This window comes from Stomoxys calcitrans, chromosome 1 (assembly GCF_963082655.1).
Source record: "Stomoxys calcitrans chromosome 1, idStoCalc2.1, whole genome shotgun sequence".
Taxonomy (NCBI): domain Eukaryota; kingdom Metazoa; phylum Arthropoda; class Insecta; order Diptera; family Muscidae; genus Stomoxys; species Stomoxys calcitrans.
Window position 1 is genome coordinate 189277149 of NC_081552.1, and position 19650 is coordinate 189296798.

Consider the following 19650-nt stretch of genomic DNA (forward strand, 5'->3'; position numbering starts at 1 on the left):
ACTCATCGAAGTATTTATCAAGGAACATGCATAGTTTATATATTCAATTGATCGCCTTGACATTCTAGGTCAATTTAGACATGTCCGTCCGTCCATCTATATGTCAAAATCTCTTTTGAAGGAGTAAAGCTAGACACTTCTTCTTTTTGGGGCAGACCGGTTAGGATTAACAAACTAAATTCAAGTTCTTTTCCCAGTATCTGTTTATAGAAAAACCAAGGATAATGAATAAGAATTGCTATGCCATTAAAGCTAAATCAGGTTATAGGCCGATTTTGGCCATACTCTTTCTTAGATGTTGGAGTAAAGTCGGAAGTAAAATCGGTTTATATGGGAGTTATATCAGGTTATAGACCAATTTAAACAATAATTGGCACGTATGCTGTAGATAAAAGTCGTTGTGTAAAATTTCAGCAATTTAGTGCAATCGGTTCAGATCGGTTTATATGGGAGCTATATCAGGTTTTAGACCGTTTCAAACTATAGCAGGCACGCATATTAGAGATTAGTAGAGAAGCCAACCAATTCGGATAAGAATTGCAGCCTCGAGAGTTCAAGTTGTCAAATCTGGAGATCGGTTTATATGGGAGCTATATCAGATTTTGACCCGATTCGGACCCTACTTGGCAATTGTGCTAGAAGTCATGAAAAACCTCATAAAACAAAATTTCAGCCCAATCAGAAAAGAAAAGCGCTCTATAGAGGTTCAAGAAGTATAATCGGAAGATCGATTTATATGGAAGCTATATCAAAACATTGACCGATAGGGCCCATGTACAATCCGAACCGGCATACACTAACAGGAACTATTTCTGCAATATTTCAAGCCGCTAGCTTTAATCCTACGAAAGTTAGAGTGCTGGCGACAGATTGGTCGAACGCGTAAAGCTAGCCGCTTGAAATTTTACACAGATACTTCTTATTGATGTAGGTCGTTGGGGATTATAAATGGACTATATCGGTTCAGATTTGGACATGAACACCATATAAACCTATCCCCGGATTTAACTTCTTGAGCCCTAAGAAGCCGCAATTTTCATCCGAATTGGCTAATACTTGGAAAAAAAACTTGTACTATGACTTCCAAAATCCATGCCATGTATGATCCGAATCGGTCTATAAACAGATATAGCCCCCATATAAACCGACCGCTGGATTTGAATTCTTGAGCCCTTAGAAGCCTCAATTTTCATCCGATTTGGCTGATATTTGAAACAAAGACTAAAGTTATGACTTCCAACATCATTGTCAAGTACGATCCGAATCGGTCAATAAACAGATATAGCCCCCATATAATCCGATCCCCGGACTTGGCTTCTTGCGCCCTTAGAAGCCCCAATTTTCATCCGATTTGGCTGAAATTTGGAACAAAGACTAAAGTTATGACTTCCAACATCCTTGCCAGGTATGATCCGAATTGGTCAATAAACAGATATAGCCCCCATATAAACCGATCCCCGGATTTGAGTTCTTCAGCCCTTAGAAGCCTAAATATTCACCTGATTTTACAGAAATTTGGCCCAAAACCACATCTTCTGACTTAGGACGTCAGTGACAAGTTTAATCTGATTCGGTCAATATGGTGATATATGCCCCTCTAAGTACCGTTATTCCGAGATATAGTGCACATTAACAATTGTCTTAAATTTGTGAATGTCATAGTTGGTGGAAAAAACATTAGCCGGAAGTCGATTCCATACACGAACGGTCCGGGAGAAATAAGAATTCTCTCTGTAATGCATTGTCCGGTCCGCTGGTCAATCAATTACAAACGATTGTGAGTTCCTGGAATTTCTAATTTTTCTGACAAACATCCTTACATCAGGAATAAGAAAACGAATCATGCACACCTTGAAAGTATCGATGGAACAGCGCCATTTAACTCACATTACGACGACGTTTAAGGCAGGCAATAGAGTTGGATACCCTACTGTCTCTTATCAACGCCATCGCTCTCCTCTGTACACGGTCCAGTAGCTCCAGGTGTGATTTTGAAGCTCCAGCCTATACATAAGAGTTGTACTTCATTTTCGGTCTTATGAAAGGAGGATAGATGTTAAGACGTTACACTGTTTAAGAAAGCCTAAGCACTTGAATGCTTTTTTCGACACTTCAAAAACATGTTTAGCCCAACGCACATCACTTTGTATTTTCATGATGAAAAATTTTTTTCTCGGTGTACACACGCACAACGCCTATCTAAACATGGGTTTAAACATTTGGTCATACATAGTTAGAATAGGACTAGAGAAACTAGAGTTAGAGGCCTCCGGATGTGCGTGAGTGTTCTAATTGTTGTCAACAACGACACTATGCACATTTGCACTGCATGACATGATTTCGTTTAGAGACTGCATGTGAGGTATGCAACAATTAAATGCAACCTCAATGGGCAATGGATGTGCGTACTGTGTTTTCTCTCTCACACACTCTCATTTAGAAGCTCTATTACCCGCTCCTTTCAATTCTCCTACTTTCAATTAATTGCAATTTTCCCACGCATTTCTCACTTCATTTACAGTTGGTGCACAAGTGTTCCCTCTGCCTCCAGGCCAAGGTTTCCCCTGGGCACATTCAACACGTGGCAAACCACGTAGGGGTATGATGCGTCGTGCTGTATTCTCTGGTAAGTGCTACTGCTGTGCTCGTTGTGGTCTGTGACCCACACCAATACACAAGTCTTTTAATTTATTGCTGTGGTTTGTGTGTGTACTACACATGCACATTCCATATCCATAGTGGATACAGTTTAACTTACTACATTGCAGTATTGATGTTGCTGCAACTGCAGTTAGTAACTCTGCTGTTGCTCCAATACATTGCCTTGAGTTCATTTTTGTTGCAATTAATTTTAATTAATCTTCTTGTAATGGGGTTGCGGATTAACGTTGTGGTTTCTCGCCCTGTTTTCATTTCGCTCGTTGTAGATTCCCAGCGTAAAGGTTTGGAAAAACGTTTTCAACAACAAAAGTACATCAGTAAACCAGATCGCAAGAAGTTGGCCGAACGTTTGGGTCTTAAAGATTCTCAGGTAAGTTTTACACATTAAAGTAATCACTTCACTGTTAATTTCGATCAATAAGAGTAATGGTAAATGTTTTTTATAATGCAATAAAACGCCGAGCCTCAACAAAAAGTATACATGTCCTTAAAATTTAAACTCGATCGCTTTTCTGAGAAAATCTTCAGAATTTTGTCATAGCCCCATGACTAGCAATTTTAAAGAAGTAAAAGCGTGCTAAGTTCACCCGAGCCAAATCTCGTGTACCCTCCGCCATAGTCCTGGTTATGGACCAATTCGGACAGTGCTTCGTTTGGATGCTGAATACCATAGTAAAAGTCATTGCGCAAAATTTCAGCCGAATCGGATGAGAATTGCGCCCTATAGGGGCTCAATTTTTATCGCCCTATAGGGGCTCAAGAAATGAAATCGGGCGATCGGCTTTTTTGGGAGCAATGCCAGTTTATGCACCGATTTATAGAATACTTGGCATAGTTGTTGTCAAAGCGAAACATTTTATCAGCCAAATCCGATAAAAATTGCGCACTCTTTAGCAGACAAGATTCGAGGTCGGTTTATATGACAGCTTTGTCAAGTATTGCGCCCTCTAGAGACTCAAGCAGTCAAGATTCGAGATCGGTTTATGTGGCAGCTATATCAAAACATGGACTTATATGGCACATTTACAATGCCAACCGACCTACACTAATAGGTAGTACTTGTACAAAATTTCAACGGCCTAGCCTAATCCCTTCGAATGTTAGTGTGCTTTCGACAATGTCTTATCGAATAAATGAAATCAGCATCGCATTTCAAAAGAAATACAAACAAGTAAAAGCGTGCTAAGTTCGGCCGGGCCGAATCTTGGGTACCCGCTTCCACAGATTCCGCCAAAAACTGTAACCTTATTAACTGAGTTTGTATTTGAATTATTTTGGTTTCAATAGGTCATATCGGGACATCAGTATTTAGGGGTCCTATATCACCATATTGACCGATTTGGATAAAACTTGGCACTGATGTTGTTAGTCATAAGGCCAAATTTTAGCCAAATCGGATAAAAATGAAATCTTCTAAGGGCTCAAGAATTCAAATCAAGGGATCGGTTTATATGGGAGCTATAACTGTATACAGACCAATTCAGATCTTACTTGGCAAGGATGTTGGAAGTCATAACTCCAGTCTTTGTTCCAAATTGTAGCTTAATCTATATTGATATGGACGTTCAATTTGTCTGCTTTTAGACATTTTGGGGTTAGGGCGACTTTCTTTCTGGGTTCTTGGACCCAATTTTTAATACCATATTCGTATTCTGCATTTCAATACTTTTCATTTGATATCTATGTTGACTTTATCGGTCCACTTGTGATTTTGGTTGGTATATTTGGGGTAACGGGGGAGGGCCCCCTCCTTCCGATATCAGCAAATTATAAAGCATATTTCTTCTTCCTGACCATATTCGTAATTAACTCCCGAATACCTTTCATTTGAGTCCCATATTGTCAAGTTCATCCAATGAACTTATTTTAGGCGGTTTTAGAGTTGGGGCGACCCCCCCAGTTATTTAGACCCAATTTTTAGTATGAAATTCGTATTCTACACCTGAATACCTTTCATTTGAATCCTATATTGTCCTGATCGGTACATTTTTATTTTTGGGTGGTACTTTTGGGGGGGGGGAGTGTCCGCGCCCTTCCGATATCAAAAAATTATATAGCCTATGTTTCCTTCCAGACCAACCAACACAATCTGTGAAAATTTCAAGGTAATCGGTTGAGTCTATACGGAACAACAAACAAACACAAATTGATTTGTATACATAAGATTTAGCGAAGAAACGTGGCCAATTCAGACAAAACTTGCGGCTTGTAAGGGCTCAAGAAACCAAATCTTGAGATCGGTTTACATGGAATCTATATCAGGTTATAGACTGATTTATTGGATAACGTAACAGAATACAGCATGCAAAATTTCAGCCAAATCGAAAAAAAATTGCAGCTTGTTACGACTCAAGAAGTCAAATCGGGAGATCTGTTTATTTGGGAGCAATATCTGGTTTTAGATCGTACTTGGTACAGTATTGGAAGTTAAAACGGAACACACCATTTTAAAATTTCAGCCAAATCGGAGAAATATTGCGTTTTCCAGAGCTCACGAAGCCAAATCGGAAGATCAGGTTATAGACCGATTTAGACCATACTAGGCACAGTTATTGAAAGTCGTAACAGAACACTACATCCAAAATTTCAGTCAAATCGGACAAAAATAGCAGCTTGTTGCGACTCAAGAAGTCAAATCGGGAGATCGGTTTATACGGAAGCTATATCAGGTTTAATACCGATTTGGACCGTACTACTACTACACTAAAGTTTCAGCCATAAAGGACAAAAATTGCGTCATTCAGGGGCTCAAGAAGTCAAATCGGGAGATATCTAAATCTGAACCAATATTGCGAAATATTCTTCTAAGACCCATAAAGAATATATATATATATTCTTTATCGTCTGAACATTCTGAGTCGACCTTGCCATGTCTGTCCGTCCGTCTATCGAAATCGCGATAGCGGTCGACCGCTTAAAGCTATCCGCTTGAAATTTTTCACAGATTCTTAATGTTGACGGGGCGCTACGGTAGCCAAGTTGGTAGCGTGCTTGGATTACCAGTGCAGGGGTCGTGTGTTCGATTCCCGCGAGAATCGTGGGTCTGTCGCTACTATAGTATCACAATGGACTTAAAAAAATTGTCTAAGTGAGTCTATAAAAGACCGCCACTCTAACCTAACCTAACCTAATATTGACGTAGGTCTTTGGGGATTCCAAATAGGCTATATCGGTTGAGAATTAGATATTGCCATTTGAGACGCTGAAGGCCGCAATTTTTGTCCGATTTGGCGTAAATTTTGCACATAATGTTCTATTATGACTTTCAAAAAATTGTGCTAAGTATGGTCCAAATCGGTCTATAACCTGATATTGCTCCCAGATGAACCGATCTCCCGATTTGACTTATTGAGCCCCTGGAAGCCGCAATATGTGTCCGATTTGGCTTAAATTTGGCATATAGTGTTCTGTTATGACTTGAAACTACTATGCAAAGTACGGTCCGAATCGGTCTATAACCTGATATAGCTCCCATATAAACCGATCTCCCGACTTGATTTCCTGAGCCTTTACAAGCCCAATTTTTGTCCGATTTGGCTGAAATTTTGCATGCGGTGTTCTGTTATGACTTTCAATAACTGTGTCAAGTCAGTCCATAACCTGATATAGCTCCCATGTAAACCATTCTCTCGATCATCATTGTTCGGCTTTAATTTTTGCAGGTTTGATAGCAATTTGGTAAGTAGAATAAAATGATGTCCTTCAACTAAATTTATTTTGTATACCTTTAAGGAGAATCCTTGGATTCTGCCCCACCGCACATAGCATGCTTTTGCTTGTTCAATATAGAAGCCATCGAAACCAGAAGCCAATATAGAAATACAACAAGACACTAAAACGGTTACCAGGATTCTCACTCCTAAGCATTTTTAGAAAAATGTTTGTTAGAATTTTTTCTATATAAAAAATTGCTGACTTTCGACAAGGCAGTTTTCCCCCAAAACATGACCTAATATGATGAGAAAAATTTTTTTAACTAGTTTCAGTCGTCCACTTTACTCCAATCCAAATTTCATTAGATTGCCTTTTTCCTTACTCGAGCTAGAATTTTTCTCTATTTTCTTCAGCACTATTTCTGGGTATTTTTCTACATATTCGTCGTTAATGGGTTAATATGGTCCCCATACACATCTAACTCCCGATTCATGATTTGTTTCACTCTCAAACGTCTTCAGTTTGGTCTATCATTTAATCACGAATCGTCTTATGCCATGTCAATATTGACTCGTTTTGCTTTTGTCGTTTTGAAACACATCTCAACCCTTCATACCAGTTTAGATGTTTTGGAAATTGCACTTTTTTACACTTCATCATAAATGTTATGATGCACTGTTGTTAATATTCATTTTTCTTGATTTTACAAATACTTTTTGGAAAAAAAAAATAATTTTAATTTTTTGACATTAAATACAGCCCCGATGTGCTTATTTACCACAATTTAGGCATTTATTTGGGCTCACACGCTTTGAATGACTCGTTTTTGCGGCAAACGAGTCGTTTTTCCCTTATCATTTGTAAAGGAAAAACGAGTCGTTTTCAGAGCATTATAAAGGGAAAACGAGTCGTTTACTCAAAACAGCTTTGGTCTGAACATAGTATTACAAACAAATAACGCCTGCAAATTATTCAATTTTATTATCAAAATGCGTGCTCTGTTAAGAAAGTTCATCGCGCGCTTCTTCCATTTTGCGACAAAGCTCGTTTTTGGGTCAAAGGGTACGTAAATGAGCAGAATTGTCGATTTCGGAGTGAATATCAGCCAGAAGCACTGCAAGACCTACCAATGCATCCAAAAAAAGTCACAGTTTGGTGCGGTTTATGAGCTGGTGGCATCATTGGGCCGTACTTCCTCAAAGATGATGCCAATCGTAACATAACTGCGAATGGTGAGCCCTATCGTAAGATTATATCCAACTTTTCTTTCCCAAAAATGCAAGAGCTTGACTTGCATGACATGTGGCTTCAACGAGACGGTGCCACATACCACACAGTACGCGTAACAAGCTACTTATTGAGAGGCGAGTTCGGCGAACATTTTATTTCTAGTTCGGGACCGGTCAATTGGTCGCCTAGATTGTGCGATTTAACAACTTAAGACCATTTTTGTGAGGCTATGTTAAAGCTCATGTTTATACAGACAAGCCCGCTGCGATTGAAGCATTGAAAGATAACATTAATTCCTGAGATACCGGCCGAAATGTTGGAAGTATGCCAAAATTGGACTAAACGGATGGACCATTTGAGGCGCAGCCACGGTTAACATTTGCAAGAAATAGTCTTCAAACATTAAGTCATATGCACCGTACTATCGATTAAAATAAAGATTTCATGCATTTTTCTGAATTTTATGTGTTTTTTTTTTTGTAAAACTTTTCTATAGCTCTTAAAAAAGCACCCTTTATGTATAGTATTTCTATGGTATTTTTATTTATATCTGTTCTCAGGGTTTTCAATATCGAATTACTATATACTCGCATGATTCAGCTTTTGAAGCCTTATTTCTGAAGTTATCTGCCAAATTTTCTTTCCTCATAACTGTGCAAAGTCATCTTATACGAGCTGTATAGAAACAACTTTTTGAGATATTCCAATTTTATGATTTACAAAAACAAGGATATCTCAACTTGTCTACAATCCCCATCTACTTAAAGGCTACAAAAAAAAAGCTCATCATATTCAATGGCTTGTGAGATAAAATAAAAGCAAAATATATGGCCATCGCATAAAGGACTCCGCCCATTGTTTTGCGGCTGTATTCTTCCCATTAATGAAATAAATAAAGAATCCAACCACTCTCAAGCACAGAGGACAAAAAGAAGAAAAAACAATGCCACAATAAAACAGCAATAAACACTGCACAAAAACAATTCAAGGGAATGGTCATTCGTTGGTAAATTTGAATGCCGACGGTAAAACAAGGACCTCTTAGTAAACACACACTTATACGCTCATACAACAAAAACACACAAGGGGTATTCGATAACCGAATACACACACACACATTCACATTGATACGATTACAAAAACGACTCACATTCTTTTTGTTGTACATAAAACAGACCCATTGTTGCGGAATGTTGTTGAGACTCCACTTGAGTTTTGGCCAGGACTCTCCATAAGAATAAGTTTACCTACACAACAACGAATATGAGCATGTATTTGTATGTGTATATAAACTTACACAATGCCCCATGAAAACACAAAAACAAACAACCAGAGCTGTATTGTTAACACCCCAGACTTAAGTGCGCAGTCTCCAGAGTTGAAGCAAACCAAACAAACAAAATAAACGAAAAGCGACTTCCAAAACATTCTTGTGGTTCAGAACCATTTTCTTTGGATTTACAGTCACATTAACATCAGCAACAGCAACCAACTTCACAACAATTCACTTTACATATTTTATTGGTATTGCTGAAAGAAAATTTCACAAAATACGAAAAAAGAGGAAATAACAAAAAAAAAAAAATAAATAAATAAATAAAATCTGGAGAAAATTTATGCATAGTCCTGTGGTGAATACAAAACACGCACACACAGTCACCTATGGTAATGCCTAGCTATGTGCTATAAGAGACATTTCAATTATTTTCATTGAACATTGTCCTCTAGCGAAGAGAGGAATGATTATGAAAGATTTCAATTGCCTTCAAGAGTAGACCTCTATGGGAGCCAATGATAAAATTTTAAATTTATTCATTCGCATGAAAAATTCGTTATACTGGAAATCAACATTTCCATTTATTTATTGGAAAATCGTTCAAGTCAACATAGAAAATCAATTTAATTAAGCCCTACACCACTACAGTAGTATAAGGTACTATAACTTATGGTGATTTCGATAGTAGAAAATAATTGTTACACTCATAGGAAATAACATTTTGCAAATTACGCCGCAATGATTTCAAAAGTGTTGCTTTTTCAAGCTTTCAATCGAGTAAATCAACAAATATAAAAGTAAACAAGTAAAAAGGCGTTAAGATCGACCGGACCGAACTTTGGATACCCGCCACCTCGGGTATATATGGAAACCACCTTTGTGCCCCCATAGAAGCTTTATCGAAATATGGTCCGATTTGGAACCAAATTCTAACGGATATTGTGTGGTCTAATAAGTACAAGTCGTTGTTAAATTTTGTACAACAAAATATTGGTCTTTTTGGTAGCCATGTCCAAATATAGACCGATCTAAACCATATACGACACGGATGTCGAAAAGCCTAACATATGTCACTGTGTCAAGTTTGAGCGAAATCGGATTATAAATATGCTTTTTATGGGGCCAAGACTTTATATGACAGCTATATCCAAATCTGGACCGATCGAACCAAATTGAAGAGGAATATTGAAGGGCCTAACACAACGAACTGTCCGAAATTTTGGCGACATCGAACAATCAATACGCCTTTTATGGGCCCAAAACCTTAAATCGAGATATCGGTCTATATGGCAGCTATATCCAAATCTGGACCGATCTTAGCCACATTGAAGAAGGAAGGGCCTAACACAACTCACTGTCCCAAATTTTGGCAAAATCGGTCAATAGAGGCTCAATAAGACAAATCGGGAGATCGTTTAATATGGGAGCTATATCAGGTTATAGACCGATTTGGACCGTACTTGACACAGTTATTGGAAGTCATAACAGAATACTACATGTAAAATTTCAGCCCAATCGGACGAAAATTGCGTCTTGTAAGGGCTCAAGAGTTAAATCGGGAGATCAGTTTATATGGGAGCTATATCAGACTATAGACCGATTTGAACTGTACTTGGCACAGTTGTTGGAAATTACAACACTATGTGCAAAAGTGAAGCTAAAACTTACAAAAATAGCGGAGTCCTAGGGCTCAAGAAGTCAAATTGGGAGATTGGTTTACATGGGAGCTATAACAGATTATAGACCGATTTGGACCGTACTTGGCACAGTGGTTGGAAGTCACAACAGAACACCACGTCCAAAATTTGAGCCAAATCGGACGAAACTTGCGTCTTGTAAGGATTCAATAAGTTAAATCCGGAGATCGGTTCATATGGGAGCTATATCAGGTTATACACCGATTTGGATCGCACTTGGCACAGTTATTGGAAGTCATAACAGAACACTATGTGCAAAATGGCAGCCATTGCGGCTTTCAGGGGCTCAAGAAGTCAAATCGGGAGATCGGTTCATATGGGAGCTATACCAGGTTATAGACCGATTTGGACTTTAACACAATTGTTGTAAATCATAAATGAACACCACATGGCATATTTCAGCCAAATCGGATTTCAGCCAATGCGGCTTCCGTGGCTCAAGAAGTCAAATCGGGAGATCGGTTTATATGGGAGCTATAACTAAAACTGAATCGATATAACCCATTTGCAATCCCCAACGACCTACATCAATATTAAGTATTTGTGCAAAATTTCAAGCGGCTAGCTTTACGCATTCGATCGCTATTGTGATTTTGACAGACGGACGGACATGGCGAGACGATCCAGAATATATATACTTTGTGGGGTCCCAGATCAATAGTTCGAGGTGTTACCACAACACATTGTATTAAACATTAACCCTTTAAAAACTGCACCATTTATGGGGCTAAGACCTTAATTCGGGCGATCGGTATATATGTGTATGACAGCGATATCCATATATGGACCGATCTGAACCATTTGAATACGAATGTCGAGGAGCCTTATACAGCCCCCATGACTTGTCCTGAAGAGCTTAAATCGGTACATATGGCAGCCATATTCATATATAGCCCGATCTTGACCATACTCGGTACAAATTTCGAGGGGCCTAACGCAACTCATTTTGTCCAAATTCAACCTAATCCTTTAATAAATTCACCTTTTATGGTTCTAAAACCATAAATCGGGAGATCGGTATATATGGCAGCTATAATCAAATCTGAATCAATATGGGCCGTATTGAACTGGTATTTCGAGGAGCCTAACACAACTCACGGTCCCAAATTTCGGCAAAATCGAATATGCACCTTTTATGGGCCCAAAACCTTAAATCTTCCTTTTTTTTTTTTTTTGGAACAAATCAGTCCATATTTTTATAATCTGCCATATAAACCGATATTGAGTCTTGATTTCTTGAGCCTCTAGAGGGAGCAATTCTTATCCGATTTGGCTGAAATTTTGCATGGCGTGTTTTGTTTTGATTTCCAACAACTGTGCCAAATATGGTTCAAAACGGTTTTTAACCTGATATAGCTGCCATATAAACCGATCTTGAAACTTAACTTCTTGAGCCACTAGAGTTCGCAATTCTTATCTGAATTAGCTGAAATTTTGCATGACGTGTTTCATTTTGATTTCCAACAACTGTGGCAAATATGGTTCAAATCGGTCTTTAACCTGATATAGCTGGTATAATAACAGATCTGGGATCATGAGCCTATAGTGGGCGCAATTATTATCGAATTTGGCTGAAATTTTTTGCAACGGCTGCTGCCATGACCTTCAATATAAATCTCAAATTTGGTCTACAGCTCCCCTATAAACCAATCTCCCTATTTTACTTCTTGAGCCCCTAAAGGACCCAATTCTTATACGAATTGGCTGAAATTTAACACAATGACTTCTAGTATGGTCTTCAACATTCAATGCAATTCCTTTTTTTATCCTTTGTTTCCCTAAAAAGAGATACCGGGAAAAGAACTCGACAGATGCGATCCATGGTGAAGGGTATATAAGATTTGGCCCGACCGAATTTAGCACGCATTTACATGTTTTATAAAGGCCGATTTTTAAGCTACTATCTATTCGGCAATACTGGTTTAAACATCTCACGCACGTTCCGTGTTTTGTTTAACTGTCAAACATGAATCGTCTTACAAACGAACAACGCTTGCAAATTATTGAATTTTCTTATCAAAATGCGTGATCTGTTAAAAAGTTCATCGCGCGTTTCTTCCATTCAGCGACGAAGCCCATTTTTGACTCAATGGGTACGTAAATAAGCAGAATTGTCGATTTTGGAGTGAAGATCAGCCTGAAGCATTGCAAGAGATACCAATGCATCCAAAAAAAGTTACAGCTTGGTGCGCTTTATGGGCTGGTGGCATCATTGGACCGTACTTCTTCAAAGATGATGCGAATTGTAACGTAGCTGTGAATGGTGAGCGCTACCGTTTCTTGTGCCCAAAATTCAAGAGTTTGACTTGCATGACATGAGGTTTTGACATGTCCTTGCCACATGCCCTACAGCATGCGTAACAATGACGAGTTATTGAAAGGCGAGTTCGGTGAACATTATATTTCACGTTCGGGATCGGTCAATTTGCGGCCTAGATCGTGCGATTTAACGCCTTTAGACTGTATTTTGTGGGGCTATCATCACATCACATCGAAGAGTTTTTTCGCCAGATAACGGCCGAAAAGTTGTAAAGATCATGCCAAAATTAGACTAAGCGGATGGACCATTGGAGGCGCAGTTATGGTCAACATTTGCATGAAATTATATTCAAACATTAGATTATAGGGACCGTACTATTGATTCAAATAATGATTTCATGCAATTCTGAATTCTATGTGTTTTTCTTTAAATTTCCTATAGCTCTTAAAAAATAAGTCTTTATATGCAAAACTGAGCCGATTTTCTTGAAATTCACCATGTCTTCTCCAAAGTATCGGCAACATCTGAGACAACATCATCGCAATCGGTTGTTTATTGTAGGTGTTATAGCGTTAAAGAAGTAAAAGCATGCTAAGTTCTGCCGGGCCGAATCTTGGGAACCCACCACCACGCAGGTAAAAATAATTTTGAAAAACAACAACTTTGGTCGAGAGAACAACTTCGAAATTTGTTAATTTTCCTGCAACAGTATTGAATTTTAACGACCCAAAGTAAAAATTTGTTGTTGAAAGGTACTCTTTGCAAGCCATCATTTAACAATAACAACAATGTATATAAGCTATAAGCAAGGCTAAAAACCATCTAACCAGCCAACGCATGTGCTTTGCTTCGGGTGGTGGTGATTTTGTTTTCTTTGTTCGGCTCGTGCTGCTTTGTCTCGTTCGTTCCAAACTTCTGTCAAACCAGCAAAAAATAAAGCTTCTAGGAACCAAGCAAGGATGATCGAGAGACCGCTTTACATGGGAGCTATATCAAGTTATAGACTGATTTGAACCAAATTTGGCACAGTTGTTTGAAGTTGTAACAGAACACCTCAGAACATGTCATGCCGAATTTTAGCCAATTCTGATAGGAATTGCGGCCTCTAGAGGCTCATGAAGTCAAGACCCCAGATTGGTTTCTACGACAGCTATATCAGGTTATGGACAGTTTTTAACCATACTTAGCACAATTGTTGCAAATTATAACAAAACGCCTCATCAAAAATTTCAGCGAATCCGGATGAGAATTGCGCCCTCTAGAGGCTCAATAAGTCAAGATCCTAGAACGGTTTATATGGCATCTATATCAGCTTAGGGACCGATTTAAACCATACCTAGCACAGTTGTTAGAAATCATAACGAAACACATCATGCCAAATTTCCACTGCCTATTCGGAAAGGAATTGCGCCCTCTAGAGGCTCAAGAAGTCAAAACCCTAGATCGGTTTATAAGGGAGCTATTTTAGGTTATTGACCGATTTAAACATTGCTTGACACAGCTGTTGGGAGTCATAACAGAACACTATGTGCAAAATTGGATGAAAATAAAGGCTTCCTGGAGCTCAAGAAGTTATATCGGGAGATCGGTTTCTATGGGAGCTATATTAGGTTATAGACCGATTCGGACCGTACTTAACACAGTTGTTGGATGTCATAAAGAAACACGTCATGCCAAATTTCATCCAATTCGAATAGGAATTGCGCCCTCTAGAGGCTCAAGAAGTCAAATCTGGAGATCGGTTTATATGGGAGCTATATCAGGTTAAAGACCGATGCGGACCGTACTTTGTACAGTGTTCATAACGGAACACCACATGTAAAATTTCAGCCAAATCGGATGAAAATTGCGGCTTCCAGGGGCTCAAGAAGTTTAATCGTGAGATCGGTTTATATGGGCTCTATCCATATCTGAACCGATATGGCCCATTTGTGCTCTCCAATGATCTACATCGATTATTTATTGCCATTTATTACGCAAGGTCTTAATTTGCATTGGCCTGATAACGTGGCTGTCACTGTTGAGTCTTCCAATTCAGATAAGTGCTACCTTTAAAAGCCCCAAAATTCTGGATTACTACCAGGTATTGGGAGATATAGCAATAGATCGCTATTTTCCTAGATTAGTTGGAATTTAGCTGCAGTTTAGGAAATAAAGGACATTATTGTTACACGCCCATTATGTTATGCCTTAGAACCTAACAGATCTAACTACATATATGTCACAAAATTTAATTAGGAAGCCATATAAAGCATTGTTCACTCCACTCAACTGATAGTTGGTGGTTTTATTCTAAACGACCAGTGTTGGCAAAATTTGTATCTATGACATTATCAATATTCATTGCTTTCAATTAAATGAATTCTAATGCAGTGCATTGACCAAAATTCTGGAAGCAATGAATATAGAAATGAAAGAATAATCTGCATATTTATTTGCCTTGTTATAAATGCAACCACAGAAATGTATGATATTTCATACATTTTAAACAACGTATGCGTTTTGTGCACAAAATGCATGCTACAAATGCTGGCTGCAGCCTTTCGGATGAATGGTTTCGATAATTGTTCTAAATTTTTAACTCACATACAACACATCGTTACACAAAATTATAACTTCATTAGTCAAAAAATAAGTGAGCAGCAGAAAAACGGGATTTGAAAGAGAAGTTTTTTTTTTCTTGATCGATTGCTGTCAAAAACTAATTAGTTACACTTTCTGCGTAATTATGGTTAGCGCATATTGGCCTTTTGCGAGAAAAAAAATGGTGGATGAGAACTCAAAAAACAAAGCATATCTACATTTGTATAAATGTAGTGCTCATAAACAAAGAATTGTACTAATTTGGCGTAACATCAGTGACATCACATCAGTTGCTGATAAAATGGAAATATCAGGATATCATGTGGTACCACAACGTGTGTGTGTGTGTGTATCTGTGTATGTGTGCTTGTATCCCATCATTCATGCAAACCAACATATGTTGCTGATGATGCCTTTATGATCCTGGCAAACGCCTTCGAATGGCTGTTTGCCTGTGTGAGAGAGTCTTTGTGGTGGTAATTGAATACTTTTCAGAAAACAAAAAAACCGTTTGTGGCAACTGCTGCTATTAAGCAGTGATTTCAATTTCAAGTCAGTTGTGTGAGTTTTTCTATGATTGCCACAAATGATAATGATGTTGGCAAATATTCGATGACTGTTTTGTTGTTAGTCACTGCTCTATGCTATGTAATTGAGCTGTGATCGATTACATTTTGACTTTTGTTAATTTGTTACGCAAATTTTCCTAAAATTACACATTTGGTGCTGCTGTTTCGAGCATGTCATGCCTTAAAGAATGTAGCGTAGGATATTTTTGTCAACAATTTTCAAAACGTAATTTTGAACATAATAATTACAGCCACGATTACATCGAAGATGATTTTAAACATGAGTTAATTGTGAGAGTAAAATGTATAGACATACGAAAACGAGATACTTCGAAGATGGTTGAAGTGATTTTTACAAAATTTTGAGCTATGACTCTAAAAGTACACGGTGCGCTTGAACAAACTTTAAATAAATAGGTCTTACACATGGAAAATTATTTGCGATTCTGAAACTTTAATGCTCATAGGCAAGAAAAACAAAAAAATAAAAAAAAAAATCTGTGGAGAGATTTTTAAATAAATTTACTCAAGCTCAAACTCAAATTGAAAGACGAATAAATATATTTTAACGATTTTTTCTGCGTTTTGCACACATAAACATAAAAGTGTTCTTAAACAAGTAAAAAGGTGTTAAGTTCGGCCGGACCGAACTTTGGATACCCACCACTTCGGGTGTATATGTAAACCACCTTACGTCATAGTAACAAATACAAGTGATTGTTCAAGTTTGTAGAACGAAATATTGGTTTTTGGTAGCTATATCCAAATATAGATCGATCTGAACTATATACGACACGGATGTCGAAAAGCCTAAGATAAATCAGTGTGTCCAATTTTAGCGAATTTGGATTATAAATGCGCCTTTTATGGGGCCAAGACTTTAAGTCGATAGATCAGTCTATATGACAGCTATATCCAAATCTAAACCGATCTGGGCCAAATCGAAAGGTGATGTCGAAGTGCCTAACACAACTCACTGTTCCAAATTTCTGCCAAATTGGACAATAAATGCCAATTTTAAGGGCCCAAGTGCCTAAATCGAGAGATCGGTCTATATGGCAACTATATTCAAATCTGGATCGATCTGGCCCAAATTAAAGACGGATGTCGAAAGCCCTAACACAAATCACTGTCCCAAATTTCGGCGACATCGGAGAATAAATGTGCCTTTTATGGACCTAAGACCATAAATCGGCGGATCGGTCTATATGGCAGCTACAATATATCCAAATATGGACCGACCTTAACGCTTAACGCAACTCATTATCCCATATTTCGGCGAAATTGAACAATAAATGCGTCTGTTATAGGCCCAAGACCTTTATTCGAGAGATCGGTCTATATGGCAGCTATATCCATATCTGGAACGATCAGGGCCAAATTAAAGAAGGAGTGGCCTAACACAACTCACTGTTTCAAATTTCCTCAAAATCAGATTATAAATGTTGCTTTTATTGGCCTAAGACCTTGAATCGGCTGACCGATCTATATGGAGGATACCTCAAGATATAGTCCGATATAGCCCATCTTCGAACTTAATCTACTTATAGATAAAAAGAAAGTATCCGTTCAAAGTTTCAGCTTAATACTTCTATTTTTAAAGACTGTAGCGTGATTTCAAAGGCAGACGGACCGACATGTGTCGGTAATGGATATTTCGATGTGTTGCAAACGGAATAACAAAATGGATATACCCCCATCCTTCGGTGGGTATAAAAATAAAAAACAAACTAAATCATGCTAAATTCGGCTGGGTCGAATTTTATGTAACCTCCGACATGGATCAAATGTGTCAAGTTTTTTGAATGTCTTTTTCAATATATAAAGGATCTATATCAAGTTATTGACCGTTCTTACCATGTCTGTTAGAAGTTATAGAAAAATACCAACTCCAAAATTTCAGGCAAATCCAGTAAGAATTGTTCCCTCCAGTGGCTCGAGTATCAAGTTGGAAGATAGGTTTATATGACAGCTATATAAGGTTATGAACCGATTTAGACCATACAAATTTTCAGCCAAATCCGATAACAATTGCGCCCACTATAGTCTCAAGAATCAAATTTCAAGATCGGTTTATATGGTATCTATATCAGGTTATGAACTGATTTGAACCAAATTTGGCACAGTTATTGGAAGTCATAACGAAGCACGTCATGTAAAATTTCAAAAAAATTGCCAATTCGGATATGAATTGCGCCCTCTACAGGCTCAAGAAGTCAAGGATCCAGATCGGTTTATATGGGAGTTATATCAAAACATGGACCGATATTGTCCATTTACAATCCCAACCGACCTACACTAATAGGAAGTATTTGTTCAAAAATTCAAGAACCTGGCTTACTGCTTCGAAAGTTAGCTTGCTTTCGACAGACAGGCGGACACACAGACAGACATGGCTAGATCGACATAAATGTCAGGACGATCATGAATATATTGGGTTGCCCAAAAAGTAATTGCGGATTTTTCATATAGTCGGCGTTGACAAATTTGTTCACAGCTTGTGACTCTGTAATTGCATTCTTTCTTGTGTCAGTTATCAGCTGTTACTTTTAGCTTGCTTTAGAAAAAAGTGTAAAAAAGTATATTTGATTAAAGTTCATTCTAAGTTTTATTAAAAATGCATTTAAAGGGTGATTTTTTTGAGGTTAGGATTTTCATGCATTAGTATTTGACAGATCACGTGGGATTTCAGACATGGTGTCAAAGAGAAAGATGCTCAGTATGCTTTGACATTTCATCATGAATAGACTTACTAACGAGCAACGCTTGCAAATCATTTTCAGTGAATGGGCCCTAGAAAAGTTGGCAGAAAATCCGCTTTTTTATCGACAAATTTTGTTCAGCGATGAGGCTCATTTCTGGTTGAATGGCTACGTAAATAAGCAAAATTGCCGCATTTGGAGTGAAGAGCAACCAGAAGCCGTTCAAGAACTGCCCATGCATCCCGAAAAATGCACTGTTTGGTGTGGTTTGTACGCTGGTGGAATCATTGGACCGTATTTTTTCAAAGATGCTGTTGGACGCAACGTTACGGTGAATGAACACATTTCGAACCGAACACTGATTTTGGTAATAAAATCCAATGATTTGCAAGCGTTGCTCGTTAGTAAGTCTATTCATGATGAAATGTCAAAGCATACTGAGCATCTTTCTCTTTGAAACCATGTCTGAAATCCCACGTGATCTGTCAAATACTAACGCATGAAAATCCTAACCTCAAAAAAATCACCCTTTACTTTCTTTTAAAAAATCCGCAATTACTTTTTGGGCAACCCATTATATACTTGGGTATTTGTTGGGTAAATACCCAATAAATTTAATCGAAATAGGATGAAAATGCTCCTTTTATAGGCTCATTACACCATATCGGGAGATCGGTCTATATGGTAACTATATTTAAACATGGTCTGATCTGGACCACATTTGACAGGAATGGGTAGGTAGCGTTAGAATACACTGTGCCAAATTTTATCGAATTCGGATAATAAATGGATCTTTTATGGCCTCAATACCCTATATTGGGAGATCGAGTGGTCGTTCTATAGGGCAGCTAAATCCAAATATAGTCCAATCTGAACCACTCCTCAAAAATGAGTAGGGGTCTACCAGAACTCATTGTGCCAAATTTCAACGAAATCGGATGAAAAATGATCAATTTCTTGTCTCAAGTCTTTAAGTCTGGAGATCGGTCTATATAGCGGCTATATATAAATCCGATTT

At 38.0% G+C, this 19650-nt stretch overlaps 1 protein-coding gene across 1 annotated transcript in view; it reads left to right on the forward strand.

The window, feature by feature from the left end:
• LOC106086170 (probable serine/threonine-protein kinase DDB_G0267686) overlaps positions 1 to 19650 on the forward strand; it is a 112644-nt gene that overhangs the window by 41114 nt on the left and 51880 nt on the right. Inside the window, exons 3-4 of the mRNA XM_013250725.2 lie at positions 2522 to 2626; positions 2928 to 3031. Coding sequence (XP_013106179.2) covers positions 2522 to 2626; positions 2928 to 3031 — 209 coding nt within the window. The remainder of the gene's footprint in view (positions 1 to 2521; positions 2627 to 2927; positions 3032 to 19650) is intronic.